Here is a 15633-nt window from a genome sequence, read left to right as displayed (position 1 = left end):
ATTTAAAAATACTATAATTTTAAAACATACTGTATTCTAGATACTTTATCATAGCATGAAAGTCAACCTTATATTTTTCTGTCTGTAAAGAATTCCATTGTATGCTGTGCTGGGAGGTGGTGGCTCACATTCCAGGACAGCAGGGGTACACAGAGAAACCCTGTCCTGAGGGGGGCGCGGGAATTCCATTGTATGACTATAAGCTATAACTTAGTCAAACTTGATGTTTCTGTTGTCTCCAGTTTTAGAAACAACTATAGAAAACATTTCTAAATATTTCTGTTTGTTTGTGTGAATGTATGGATGAATTTTTAAAAGTGAAAATATTTTAACGAAAATACATTAAATCCTGATAGATGTTGCCAAATTACCTCCCAAAAGGCTCCTATTAGTTCCAATCCCTCTAGCTGTTTTCCAAGTCCTGGGTATTGCCAGTCTGAAAGGTGAAAAATAGTATTTTCTTATTTGAATTTGTGTGGATTTCGTTAGAATGAACTTAAACATTTTCATGATTACTTACACTTCTTTATTCTGTCAACTGCCTGTTAATCTTTTCTCCTCTTTTCCCACCCTTTTTTTGAGATCTGGTCTTGCTATAGTGCTCAGGTTATTCTTGAACTTTTTTTTTAATTAAAAAAAAACATTTATTTAGTTAAGAGTTTTTAGCTGGGCTTGGTGGCCCATACCTTTAATTACAGCACTCTCTGCATTCAAGGCCAACCTGTTCTACAGAAGGAGTCCCAGGACAGCCAGGGCTACACCGAGAAACTCTGTCTTAAAAAACTAAAAATAACTAAAGAGATAGGAAGAGTTCTTATATCTTATAAAAACTTATATCTTAAGGAAAATGTGCTTTGACCTTTAGACATAGTACTTTGAGTAGCTAGGTTGATTTGACAGACTTCCTGGGATTCACACTCTCTTACTCCCTGTTCACATAGGAGATCCTTCCTCAAGTCCCTGCCAATGCTCACCTGAAGGACTTGGATGAAGAAATATTTGATGATGATGACTTTTACCACCAGGTATGAATTTTACACATTCTTTTGTTAAAACAAGCCAGCTTTTGCATTTTAAATCCACTGATAGCATTCTCCGAATATAAGGTGCCTTATTTTGGAGTCAGCAAGGAGTTAGAACTCCTATATTCAGGATTGACTTAAACAATGTCATTCTGGAGTGTTGGTTTTCTTTGGTTTTGCATTTGCCTTTTGAAGTGAAAAAAGCTGTAGCTATTTTGTGAACACTGCTCTGGTCTAAGTTATCTGTAAACAGTTTAAGCTTCTTTGAGTCAATTATTTATTCTTTGGCTTCTGCTGGGTACTTTGTTTATTTTTGTTTTCAATTTTTGAGACAGGGTCTCACTGTGAACCAGCCCAAGGCAGCCTCAAACTGGCAGCCCTGCTTCAGTCTCCTGAGTGCTGGGGTCACACATGTGTACTACCACACTGGCTGCTCAGTCTAACCTTCTTCTCCCACTCCAGGTACTAGCCATCAAACCTGGGCCTTGTACATGCTAGACAAACTCAGGTTTGCACGTGCTAGGCAAGAACTGAGATCCCAGAGTTCTTGAGTTGCATTTCTGGTTCTATAACCTAATTCAGTCTTTTTTAATGTGATTTGTTTAAAAAAAATTTATTTGTCTTTATTTTCCTTTTTGTATGTCTGTTTACCATGAATGTGTTTTGTGCCCGAGGAGGCCAGAAAAGAGAGTAGCAGATCCCTTGGAACTGGAGTTATGAGCCTCCATGTGGGTGCTGGGAATTTATCCCAGGTTCTTTGCAAGAGCAATGAATGCTGCTAACCACTGAGCCACCTCTCCAGCCCCTTTATTGTAATTTTTGTGTATATTTAAATCAGCTTCATGTATATTAAAATGTAAGCTACTGTAGATTTTTCCATTTGTCTGTCTATCTAATATTTTTTTTTGTTTCGTTTTTGTTTTTTTGTTTTTTTTGGGTTTTTTTTGAGACAGGGTTTCTCTGTGTAGCTTTGCGCCTTTCCTGGAACTCACTTGGTAGCCCAGGCTGGCCTCGAACTCACAGAGATCCGCCTGGCTCTGCCTCCCGAGTGCTGGGATTAAAGGTGTGCGCCACCACCGCCCGGCTCTATCTAATATTTTAAAAGAGATAATCGGTAAAAATTGACATTATAGTTCAGTTCTCAAGTCTTTATTTTCTTCTTGTTGTAATTGTTTATTTGTTTTGACTTTTGAGACAACATCTCACTGTGTTTGTAAGTGGAGGCTTTTCTGTCCTGCTCTGTCCTGTGGCCGTTTGTAAACAATCATTCAGAGGCTTAATATTACTTATAAACGCTTGGCCTATTGCTCAGGCATATTAGTAACTAGCTCTTACAATTTAAATTAACCCATTTCTATTCATCTATGTATTGCCACGTGGCCGTGGTACTACCCTTCTGCTGGCACCTTGTTCCTTGGGCGGCTGGATGGTGTCTGTCCCTGACTCCGCCCTTCTTTTCCCTGTATCTCAGCTTGGATTTTCCGCCTGGCTCTATCTTGTCTTGCCATAGGCCAAAGCAACTTTAGTAAACAATGGGAGCAACACATATTCACAGCATACAGAAAGACATCCCACAGCATGTTATCTTTGAACTTGCAGCTCATCTGCTTCTGACTCCATGGGCCGAGTGAGATACAGGGGTGTGCCACCTATTCTCAGCCTAGTGCTAGTATCTTCAGGAGAGTTTCCCGAATTTTCCTGACATTATTTGCTTTCATGCTACTCTTTTTTAATAATCCTGGTGCTTGTTAAATGAACTAAATGTTTGAGATACTCTAAAGGGCTACAGTAACTTTCTATATTCCTAAATCTCTTGATAAGTTATATTATTAATGAATTGTGCTTTCTTGCCCAGTGGAAGGTTGAGGATGTTCCTCACCAGTGATGTCTGGTTTTTGTTGAGATGTTGCTTATCAAGATAAGACTTTACTCTATTGAATTTTTAGTTAGTTTTTGCCAGAGAATTTGCAACAGCATGTTGAAGGTTTAGTCATGATAGATTTACTTTGCATATGAAAATAAAGTAAGAAACCTCTTAAGAAAATTATAGGTAAAACAAGAAGAGGTGATTTGTATTGGGAATGCCTCTTACTTGGCATGTAAAAAGAGACTTATTTAATCTTTTATTTATTTAAAATGTTATTTGTGTATTTGTGCACACTCACAGTGTTCATGCAGTACCCGTGTCCGGAAAGAGGGTGTTGGATTCCATGGAACTAGAGTTACAGGTGCTTGTGAGCTGCCTGATGTCGGTGTTAGGAAATGTGGTAATATTTGTAATCTAAGAAATAAAGCTTGCCTGAAGGTTGGATAACAGAGCCAGCCACAGAGTTAAACATAGAGGTCAGGCAATGGTGGCACACACCTTTAATCCTAGCCCTCGGGAGGCAGAATCTCTGTGAGTTCAAGACTACACTGGACTACATGAGATTGATCCAGTCTAGGAGAGAAACAGAGCTAGGCAGTGGTGGCACATACCTTTAACCCCAGTACTCGGGAAGCATACACGCCATTAATCCCAGCACTAGGAAGGTTGAAGTAGGAAGTGAAATGGCTGGGCGGAGAAAGGCGTAAAAGGTATGAGGAGACAGGAACTAGAGTCCTTTTGGCTGAGGACTCGCAGGCATCAGTCTGAGGATTCCTGGAGTTAGTGAGGTGAGAAGTGACTGTGGCTTGTTATTTTGTCTCTCTGATCTTTCAGTATTTTCCCCAAATATCTGGCTCCAGGTTTTTATTAAGACCATTTAGGATTCCTGCAACAAGGAATCAAACCCCAGTTTGCTGCAAAAGCAGCAGGTGCTCTTACCCTGCTGAGCCATCTCTCCAGCCCCATAATTTTTAATATTTGATAAAATTATTGCCATAAGTGAGTGTGAAAAGTATATTGAGGATCGAGGAGAGTATTGGCCTCAGCTGCTCCAGTCAGGGGTCTTGATTATTTTACTTTTTTCCTCTTCTTAAACCCATTTGTCAGGACGACAGGAAATGTTCTGGAGAGTCTAAAGATGGGCTTGATACAGGATATTAATGCTATCTAATTGTGTGAGATCAGGAGAGACAGTCAGAAATGTTCTATTCCTCATTAAAGTGTACATTGCTAAATAAAAGTGCATCGTGAGCTAAATAGCCTGAAGAAGGCAAACTGAAATTGCTGGGAAGAAGCCAATTCCACTGACAAGATCATGGAGCCTTGATTATTTCCCCTGTATTTCTTTGTTTTCTCTTACATTTATTTACTTATTCATTCATCCATCTATTTATTTGTTTTAATTCTGAAGATCTGTTTAAGAAGTAACATTATTTGATTGGTCCTTCATCCTAATTAATAATTTTAAGTTCAATAAATTCTGATTTCAGAGTTATGACTAGTCACATCTTCGCTTTTCCCCTTGCTGGTTAATTGGGGTGCTGAGGTTAATCTAAATTAAAACTTAAACTAATAGAGGTCAGTAAGGCAGCTGAAACACCTGAGTGAAACAAATGGGGCTGCCAGGCACAACTTTATCTTGGCTGTTTCCCAAGAGGGAAGTGGCAGCAAATTGGAGTTGTTTCAGCCTTCTGTAAAGGTGAATGATGGGTGACACTTGTTAATGTACAGAGTCTCCGGAAGCATTCCAGATTGCTTTGCTTCTGTACCAACTGCTGCCATTCTTGCATACTCGGTAGGAACTGGTCCAGTTGCCAACATCTGGTGGCACAGCAAGGCACGGGTGCAAGTCTTGAAACCCCACAGATTCTAAATATGGTGCTTAGAACTGTGCGAGCTTTAATCACTTACCACTCTTTGGCAGCAGGCTACGACAGCTTATCCTAGCCTCGTACATCACATCCTGACATCTGCTGAGCTGCAAGGCAGCTGCACATTCATTTTCTTTTCTTGCCTTTTCTCATTTCTTCTTATTCCTCTTCTACTCACTGCCCCTTTACTCCCCTGATCTCCTCCCTTCAGTTTTCCTCCCCCTCCCCAATATGCTGCTTGGAAGAGATGATCTGTAAAGATTACTGCTTCATTGTGTGCAAGTAATTGTGGTGATGCCAGGCCCTTGACAGACACAGCGTAGCACCTGTTCTGCTGACCTGGTTAATTTCTTCTGTTGAGTGGGATTTGCCAGAGATTGGAACTGAAGCCAATTCAATGATAAGGCTAAAGAAAATGGGTGTATGTTTTCTGTCACCTCCCAATTAAATTGGCTTCATAAAGTGCTTTCCTTATTTGTCAGGGTAGTGAGCCTGAGCTAAGTGTTGCATTCAGAAGGGGTACAATGTGTTACAATAGGCCTGTGAGTTTCTTTTATTATTTTTTTCTCTTTTGTCTTTTTAAAATATGGTCATGTGGATGAGGTGGATGGTGAATATAATACATTTCTCACACATACACACACCCCTTTTTAACATACTTGAGGCTAAACTCTCTGGGTCCATGGTTTATAAGGAAGAGATTATAGCCACATTGAATTTAAATGTTCCATTGTAAGGGTTTAAAGGCTTACTTGGTTAATTCAGGTATTATGAGGCTGTGTAAATGCCCTAACTACTGAGAATGACGTATAGGTCAGCCCACCCACCCCCACCTGCTCACACATTCATTTTTACTCCCACTCTTTGTTTCTTAATGGTCCTTGAACTTTAAAAGCATGCCTACTTTATTTAATAATAATGGTACAGGTATAAACACACACACACACTTATATACTCACGTGTATTTATACATACAAAAATGGGGGAATTAAAGGGAAGCATAAATCATTTATGTATTCATCCATGTCTGTCTGTCTGTCAATCTGTCCATCCATCCATCCATCTATCTGAGGCAGGGTCTTTTTATGTAGTCCTGGATGTCTTGAGCTCAGTCCAAGTCCAGGCTGGCCTAGAACTCCCAGAGATCCTCCTTTCTCTGCCTCCTGAGTTCTAGGATTGAAGGCATGCATCACCATGCCAGCTTAATTTTTATTTATTTTCCTTTTTTAAAATGACTGGGTCTTTTTAAATTATCATACTTACATTAATTATTTTTCTGTGTTGCTGTGATAGAACACGCTGACTGAAAGCAGCTTATAGAGGAAAATGTTTATTTGGGTTTCTGGTTCCAGAGGGGAAGTCCATTATGTAAAGGAGGCATGTCAGTAGGCAGGTGGAGCAGGAAGCTGAGAGATCACATCCTTAATTTCAAGCATGGAGTAGAGCAAACTGGAAACACAGCAAGACCGTAGACTTTCAAAGACTTCTCCCAGTGATGTACTTCCTCTAACAATACTATACCTCCTAAACCTCACCAAAGCAAATGCTTAAATTTCCAAGCCTATGGGGGAACTACCACAATACTTATATTAGTGTATGTGTGTGCTTGTGCACTACAGCATGGATATGGACAACTTGCAGAAGGCAGTTAGTTCTCTCCACCTTGTGAGACCTGGGGCTAGAACTCAGGTAGTCAAGTTTGGCAGCAAGTGCCCTTACCTAACACTGAGCCATTTCACTGGCTCTAATTTTCTTTTTCTTTTTCTTTTTGAGACAGCCTCACTGTATAGCCCAGCTTGGAACTCTTAGTCCTCCTAGCTCAGCCTCACCAGTGTTTGGATTATAATTTAATCCCATCGTTTACATTTTTATTGCAATTGTTTCCTTATTTATTTTGTATCTGTGTGTGGGTATTATGTGAGTGTATATGCATGGTGTATATGTGGAGGTCAGAGGACAACTCACAGGAGTCAGTGTCTCTTCCTGCCATGTGGATCCCAGGGACCAAATTCAAGTCATTATACTTGGCTTGGTGGCATGCACCTTTACTTCCTGAGCCATCTTGCCAGCCTAATCCTACCATTTGAAAGATTCCTTTATTACATTTATTCATTTATTTATATGTATGTGTGAGTGAGTGTGCACACACATAGGTGTTTTGCCATGGGTTTGTACATGTGAACTCAGGTTGTTGGGCTTGGTAGCAAGCACCCTCACCACTCAGCCATGTTGCCAGCTCCTACTCTTAGCAGTTTTAGAGCTGAAAGACTTAGAAGAAATAGAATTTTTAAAATTAAGTAACCTTCTTTAAAAAAAAGTCACACAGCAAATGGCAACATTAGCCTCACTCTTCAGGCTGCCTAGACCAAATTTTGTTCTTTTGATGTACCTTTATTTCTTAAATATTCCATTCTTGAGCCATAAAAAAAATTACAGCTTTACGGTTTTCAGTTTGTAAAAAACTAAGCTTTTTTTTTTAGGCCTGGAAGAAATATTATGTTGTTAGAAAGTAATTTTTTTCTTTAGAAGGCAAATGATTTATTGAGCTTCTGTTACTTAATTCTAATGAAAAAAATTAGCCTTATAGTTTTGATACTGGTTTGTGGAAGCTGGCTTGCTAAAGGCTTGATGTAGCTGGCATGAGGAGTTTATGAAAGGCTGAGTCCCTTCTGTAGGAAAACATTGTATATTTCACTTTGAGTGAATTGGTTTGCATTTGGTCTGTCTCTTGTCAAAGCTCATCCTTTTTTTGTTTTGTTGTTTTTGGTTTTTTGAGACAGGTTTTCTCTGTGTAGTTTTGGTGCCTGTCCTGGATCTAGCTGTGTAGCCCAGGCTGGCCTTGAACTCAGAGATCCACCTGGCTCTGTCTCCCGAGTACTGGGATTAAAGGCGTGTGCCACCACTGCCTGGCTTATCCTTAAAGACAATTTCACAAAACATCAAGTGAGCATGAAAGGTGGTCATTCAGAAATGTTTTTATTACCTATTTTTTATTTTCATGATTCTATCTGCTTGCTACTTTATGAATTTTTTTTTCTTAAAAGATGTGTTACCTGCATCATCACACCACTTAAGGTTTTTTCTTTTGTTTGCTTTTTTAAAAGCCTGGGTAGCTTTTCTTGGTAAACCTGAATTCTTAATGATTTGGGAGCAAGTATTCTCTGAGCACTGTTTATGTCCCAGCCACCTAGTGTAGATGGGTGGTTGACATCTTTATTTAATCCTTGTAAGATTTGGTTTTGTGATATGATTGCCCTAAACTATAGTGATATAAAGTGACTGTGCTTTTCCTATCCTAGACCTCAGACTAGTTTCTTGTCACCTCGTCAGTTATTTTGTTCAGAAAGCCCTAATTGAACTTAGATGTTGACAGATCGAGATCTGGATTCCTAAGGGTTCATTAGGATTTTGTATGTTCCTTCCAGCTCTGTTTAGTTTTGATCTGGTTTGTCTTACCACTTTGAATCTTGCCAGGAGTATCTAGAGAAAGGCATTGCAGGCTTTGTGTTTTGGGTGGCCATTTTGGTGGGTTAAATTTTCCCTTTTATTTGCCATCAGGACATATCTAGGACTGACCTTGCTACATGCTAGACCTCTGTATCCAAGATATTTGATAATGCCATAAACAAGTAATTACTAATTTGGTGAACTACTAAAGTTGATCATGTTGAGAAGTAGAGAAGTGGCAGGCTGTCTGACAAGATGGTTTTCTTTAATTAACTCAGTGAGTGATTAATATGGGCAGTTGATGTGGTGGCTTTAATTGTATGCATTTAAATGGAAGTGAGAGTAAGTGGCATCTCAAGCCATCATTGAAGTTAATGGCAGTGCAATGTTCTTTCTGTTGGCATGTAACTTCCCAGTGGCCCAGCTAATGGTTATTAACATGTTAGGAAGTCTGATATGAATCTCTTCTTGCTCTTGCTAATACATTATTGGAGAATAGATGCTTTTTACAAGAGCAGTCTTTCGTTTTTAATTTTATTTTTAAATGTTTGTATTTGGGATCTGGATAGTGTTTCTTTTTTAATAATGTAATATTTGTCTTTCTTTTTTTAATTTTATTTTTATTTTTATGGGCATTGGTGTTTTCCCATGGATTTTGGGTCCCTTGGCTCTGGAGTTACAGACAGTTGCAAGCTCCCATGTGGGTGCTGGGAATTGAATCCCGGTCCTTTGGAAGAATAGTCATTGCTCTTAACCACTGAGCCATCTCTCCAGCCCTGGATAGTGTTTCTTAAAAGTCTAACAAATTTTATTGCAGGTTTACTTTAGTGGTAATTTTAGAGAGAACATGCAAATAAATTTGAAAATTGACATTATGACTGAAGGTAGAGCAAGGAACTAACCATTTTGAGCTTGGAGGACATAGTAATAATGTTTAAAAAACTAATTAGCAATGTCCAATTAAATACTAATGATCACAAGATTATTTTATATCCCATATGTAAGAATTTTATTTGCAATACATGGTAGCTTGTATACTGTCTCTTTAGGCACTTGACATTAATAATGTTGTCATTATTATTGTCATTATTGAGAGACAAGTCTGGCCTCAGCACTAGCCTTTGGTCACTAGCTTGAGTTATCATGGAAGCTGCTGCAGAATAGAAAGACATAAGGATACAAGGCACTTTTTACTGACTTCAGTTTTGTTTCCTTAAGACCGAGTCTCATGTAGCCCAGGCTGGCCTTGAACAGGTGATCCTACTGCTTCTTCCTTCCAAGTTCAAGGATTATAGGCCTGTGGCACCACACCCAGCAAAGCCAGATTTTAAGTGCCAGGTCTAGAAGTTTATCACACCCAACATGAAGAGAAGGTGCATAGTGGGGCCTTGGCCAGGGCTTCACTACATTGCCTTGGCGAGCCTGAATTCTCTATGTAGACCAGGCTGGTCTTGAGCTCACAGAGCTCCTTCTGCCTCAGCCTTCCAAGGGCTGGAATTAAAGGAGTGTGCCACCATACCTAGCACCTTCATTTCTTTTGGTTCTTGTTTTCAAAAGTATTAGATGCTGACTTACATACCACTGCTTCACTCACTAAAGGTAAAACTGTAGAACAAAGCTTTGAGCAGTACACTTAATTGGACTAAGCAGGAAAAGAGGATTAGCTTAGAACTGTTGAAGAAACTTTCTTAAACATAAAAGTACCATCAAAGTTTATTAGGCAAATATGTGGCCAGAATTGCCTGATTTGTAGTAATAAGTTCAAAATATACTGGCTGAGTGTAAATTAAGCACAGGATCCCAGCAGTATTTTTGTAGCTGCAAGTGAAGAATTTGGTACTTCTCAAGGAATAAAAAACTACCTCTTCACTCAGATAGGCATATTGACTTGGTACTAAGTTCTGTTTAATGTATTCTTCCTTCAAAGTAACTAACAAAGAAAAGGTTAAGTTAATAAGATCTTCCAAAATTTGTGTGCATTATATATCTAAAATTGAACATAATTAACCCCAAGGAGTGACAAGGGGAGATCAGCCCTCGCAGAATCAGAACATTGAAGCACAATTGTTCTGAATTCCAGCTTGATTTTCTTCGTAGTGCTTTATGCCGCCTTTTGATTGGACAAATTTGAAAATCCACTTGAACACTGACAATTCACATATACCACTTTTATGCAATTATGACCATTCTGTTGACATTTATTGTGCCAGATGATGGATTTATAGAGGCTAATCTGTTGAAATTCCCTTCTCAAGGATTTTCTAACAAGAGGGAATGTTCTCTAATTTTGTGTAGTTGCATAGCTCCTCTTTAAACATATGACGTGATCCAGGCGAGGTGGTAGTAGAAGCAGGTGGATCTGTAGGAATTTGAGGGCAGCCTGGGATACACAGTGAGACCCTGTCTCAAAAAAAAAAAAAAAAAAAGTATGACCTGAAAATCAGGTATACCTTTAATTCCACTACTCAGGAGGCAGAGTCAGGCAGATCTCTGAGCTCAAGGCCACCTTGGTCTACATAGCCAACTTCCAAGCTAGCCAGGGCTACATAGCAGTATTCTGTACTTAATTAATAATTAATTAATTCTTTATTTTCAAGAATGCCATCATTGTTGGAAACCAGGTTATAAGAAAAGCCTTCAGGCCAGGCGGTGGTGGCGCACGCCTTTGATCTCAGCACTCGAGAGGCAGAGCCAGGAGGATCTCTGTGTGTTCAAGGCCAGCCTGGTCTGCAGAGTGAGATCCAGGACAGGTACCAAGACTACACAGAGAAACCCTGTCTCAAACAAACCAAAAAAAAAAAAAAAGAAAGAAAGAAAGAAAGAAAGAAAGAAAGAAAGAAAGAAAGAAAGAAAAGCCTTCAGATTGATGATCGTTATTAGAGGCTCTGTTATGGTATTGTCTACCTTTTGGTTGTTTGGAGTTTTCTATAATTAAAAAAAGAGAGAAGAAAACTTTACAAGCTTTGTATAGTGACATGTGCTTGTAATTTCAGCACTCTAGAGCTTAAGGTGGGAAGAGTGTGAGTCTGAGGCCAATCTGGGCTGCCTAGCAAAACAAAAAAAACAATGCCTTCAAATTTCCTTTTCCCATTCAGTCAGTCAGTCAGTCAGTCAGCCAGCCAGCTAGCCAGCCAGCCAGCAAGTGTTTGAGTATTTGGATATTTATTGTGTGTTTATTGAGAAATTCTTCTTTTAGCTTTTCTAGGCTGTTGTTCAATGTAGTAGCCATATCTAATGAAACTTAAGGGTTTTGTTGTTACTGTTTCAAAGCAATCTTACCACGTTGCCTAGGCTATCCTAGAATTTACTGTAGGTGGAGTTTTCCTGCCCTGCAGCTGATCTCAAATAATCACTCAGAGGCTTAATATTTATTACAAATGCTAGGCCAATAGCTCAGGTTTATTACTAACTAGGTCTTACATTTTAAGTTAACCCATATTCCTTATTTACGGTCTGCTATGTGGTAGTACCTTTATTAGCATGGCATGTTCATTTCCTGCTCCCTCTGTGTCTGGCTGGCAAATCCAGACTCCACCCTTCTTCCTCCTAGCATTCTCCCCTGGCTCTCCTTCCTAACTGTATCCTGCTCAGCTATTGGCCAGTCAGCTTCTCTATTAAACCAATGAGAATAATACATATTCATAGTGTACAAAAAGATTGTTCCACAGCAATTTACTATGTAACCCTGACTGTTCTTGAACTCATGATCTTCTTACCTGAACCTTCTCAGTGCTGGGATTGCAGACATATGCCACCATGCTCAGCAAGTTTGTTTTGATGATTAAAATAAAACAAAATAAAAAATCCAGCTCCTCAGTCACACTAGCCACATTTCAAGGGTTGAGTAGTGGCCTATGCTAGAGTCTACTGTGTTGGGTTCTGTAAGTATGGAACATTTCTATCCTCAGAACTTTTTCTCAGGGCTTTATTGGAGGCTAGAAGAAAACAAAGTTCCTGTTCTTGTGATAGGACAAAGCAGGGAAACACTGACAAGTGCAGCAAGACGGACAGCCAGGTGGGAAATGATGGTTGCTGGTTTTCTTGTACATTCCAGGGGATAAGGTGGTGTCTGAGCGAAGCCATGTAGATGTCTGGATGAAGAGCATGGCAGGGAAAAGGGTGACAAGTGCAAAGGCTCTGGGCACAGAAGAGATTACCACAACATAGGAGTGTCAAGGATACAGTAGACAAGAAGAAATGGAGCTAGGTCCTGCAGGCTCTTTAGACCACTTGTAGACCTTAGATGAGAGTGAGAGGGAAACCACAAGAGGAGCCTGAGATGAGTAGCATGGTAGATTGCTATTTTACAGGCTGACTCTGGGGGGCGTGCTGAAAATACGGACAGAAGTAGAAGGACATGGGAGCATTAGACTATGTCGGAAGCTGGTGATAATACACGCAAAAGACAGTGGTGTCTTGAGACTAGGATGACTTTGTAGGGAAAGTATTTGGATTGTGGAGATAAGTTGAAGACTGAGCTGAGGATTTGCTGATGGAGTGATTTTATGTGGAATGTGAAAGGATTAGTCAAAGGTGACTAAGATTTCTGGGCTTTGTGATTACAAGAATGTGGTGCTATTTGTTGAGATGGGAAAATAGTGGTGAGTTTGGAGATGCAATCATACTTAGTTTGGGTTTTAAGAAGTCCACTCCTCTACTCTGTCTCCTCTTTCTGTGGACCTTTGTTCACATTTATTTAGTGTGTGTGTGTGTGTGTGTGTGTGTGTGTGTGTGTGTGTGTGTTAAAGATTTTATTTTATTTATTTATTTATTGGTTTTTCAAGATAAGGTCTCTCTGTGTAACAGCCCTGGCTGTCCTGGAACTTGCTTTGTAGACCAGGCTGGCCTTGAACTCACAGAGATCTGCCTGCCTCTGCCTCCCAAGTGCTGGTATTAAAGGTGTGTGCCATCACTGCCCAGCTAGATTTTATTATTTTTATTTTTGTGTATTTGTGTGTGGGTCTATACACATGGTACAGTTGCCCATGGAAGCCATAAGAGGGCGTTAGGTCCCTGGAGCTGGAATTACAGGTAGTTGTGAACTGGAATCTCCAGTCCTCTGTAAGAATAGTAGGTGTTCCTAACCAGCAATCTCTCCAGCTCCTTGTTTTGATTTTTGAAACAAGATCTTCTATGTAGCTCTGGCTGGCCTTGAACTCACTATATAGCTCCAGCTTGTCTTGAGTACTAATTGATACAGAAAGACTCATCCCAATTTGGGTTGTACCATCCCTAGGCAAGTGGTTCTGAACTGTTTTAAAATGATAGCTAAGCATGAGCTAGAGAGTGAGCCATCAAGCAGTGTTCCCTCATGGTTCCTGTGTCCAGTTCCGCCCTGACTTCCCTCAGTGATGAACTGTTAACTGGAAGTACAGGCCCCACAAACCCTTTCTTTTTTAACTTGATTTTGATCAGAGTGTTAATCACAGCAGCAGAGGAAACTAGAATACCACGTAAAGGTGGAAGGAGAGAACTGACTCCACTTGTCTTCTGACCTCACCTGTGTGCCATGGCATGTGTGTGCATGAGTGCACATGTGCACAAATTTAGGGCCAGTTAGATGTCTCCACAAGTAAAGGTGCTTGTTGCCAAGTCTGAAAACCTGGATTCAGTCCCTGGAACCCATGTGGTGGAAGGAGAGAACCAGTTCCTACATGTTTTCCTCTGACCTGCACAAGTGTATTGTGGCATACATGTATCTCCCCTCCCACACACATGTGCAGACCTACACATAATAGGTAAAATGTAATAATTTTTTTCAAATTAAAAGAGCCAATATTGATGCAAGTGAAATTAAAGAAGATTCATTAGTCATTAGAAGAAGTCCAGTGTCATCTTAATACCATTAGCAGGTAGAACATTACAAAGAAAGAAAACAAACGGGTATTTCTTATGCATATTAATATAAAAGCCAGCAAACTTAGGGATGAGTTTGTAAATTCAGTGATAGAGAGCCTGCCTACCATGTGCAGGGCCCTGGATTTGATCCTTTGTGCTGTAAAACCAAAAGTCCGAAAATCCATCAATATATTAGAAAGATTATGCACTATGACCAAGTGGTATTTAGCCCATCTATCCAAGGATGATTTAATACAAAAAATTAAATAAACTAATATACATTCCATCAATAACATAAGTTAACAAATCAATTATTTTGGTAGATGCATAAATAGTATAACATCTTTTGATGATAGAAACACTCAGCATAGGTGTATGTTCTCATTGAGTGTTCTGTCTTATCTCTAAGGATGGGAGGAACTAGGCAAACAGACTCAGTCGCAGAAGACCTAGAGTTGGCGTTGGGGTGAATGAGTGCAGGGCGCAGAGGCTTGTGTTTCTGATTGAGTTCAGACACTAGGATTTAACGTGGGTGGTGTTTTGCCAAGGAAATATAGACACAAGGTCCCTTCTCTATAATTCTGGAATGAAAAAGTTCTCAATGGTTACTGTGTTTGTTTATGTGGTAAGCTTGCTATGGTGCAGCACCTTATTGGAATGGTTCTGAATCCATAATCTTACCTATCCCACTCCCTCATTCACTGTTGGTGATTGCAAATTGGTCCAGCCACTCTAGAAATCAGTATGGAGAACCTTCAGAAAATTAAAAATAAATCTACCTTACTGGGTGGCGGTGGTCCCAGTACTTAGGCAGAAGCAGCCAAATCTCTGTGAGTCAAGGCCAGCCTGGTCTACAAAAAGAGTTCCAGGACAGCCAGGAGAAACCCTGTCTAGGCAGAGGGGAATCTACCGCATGACCCAGCTATACCTTATCCTTGGCGTCCTAGCCATGTCCATTGCTGCTCTCTTCACAATAGCCTAGGAAACAGAAACAACATAAATGTCTTTCAGCTGATGAATGGATAATGAAAATGTGGTACATGTATAGCCTGGAATACTATTCGGCTATAAAGAAAAATGAAATCATGGAAAGTTCAGGTAAATGGAATTAGAAATCAGATTGAGTGCAGTAACTCAGACCCAGGAATGCACATGTGTTTGACTTGGGTGCTGCCCAGACTGCTGAGGCAGTTATGCTATATGCACTTTGCTTTGTTTCCTTGCTAAAATTCTAAAACGTGTAAACTCCAAGATTCTATCCCCAGTAAAAGGTTATGGATCTGTATAACAAAGGCACAGCCTGTAGGAGTGTAGAGGATGTATACCAGGAGAGGTTGTCCTAAGGAACCATGGAATCATTATCTACCTGATAAAGAAGGTGAGCACTAGAGGAGAGGATGAGGATGAGGGATGCTGAAAAGATGGCAGAGTCAATAGAATATTGATTCTAGTGGAGCTGAAGAATTATTGGCATCTGAATGCTAGAGGGGGCTGTGAAAAGAATTTGTTTCTGCTAGTGTTTTAGTACTTAACGGACGTAATTACACAACACAAATTAGTTCTCTATCCAGATTTTTAACTATGAATC

At 39.9% G+C, this 15633-nt stretch overlaps 1 protein-coding gene across 1 annotated transcript in view; it reads left to right on the top strand.

Moving 5' to 3' along the window:
- Aatf (apoptosis antagonizing transcription factor) overlaps positions 1-15633 on the top strand; it is a 111978-nt gene that overhangs the window by 57881 nt on the left and 38464 nt on the right. Inside the window, exon 8 of the mRNA XM_059271393.1 lies at positions 942-1025. Within this exon, the coding sequence (XP_059127376.1) occupies positions 942-1025 (84 nt within the window). The remainder of the gene's footprint in view (positions 1-941; positions 1026-15633) is intronic.

This window comes from Peromyscus eremicus, chromosome 8a (assembly GCF_949786415.1).
Source record: "Peromyscus eremicus chromosome 8a, PerEre_H2_v1, whole genome shotgun sequence".
Classification (NCBI taxonomy): Eukaryota; Metazoa; Chordata; class Mammalia; order Rodentia; family Cricetidae; genus Peromyscus; species Peromyscus eremicus.
This window is presented reverse-complemented; position numbering and strand designations above follow the sequence as displayed.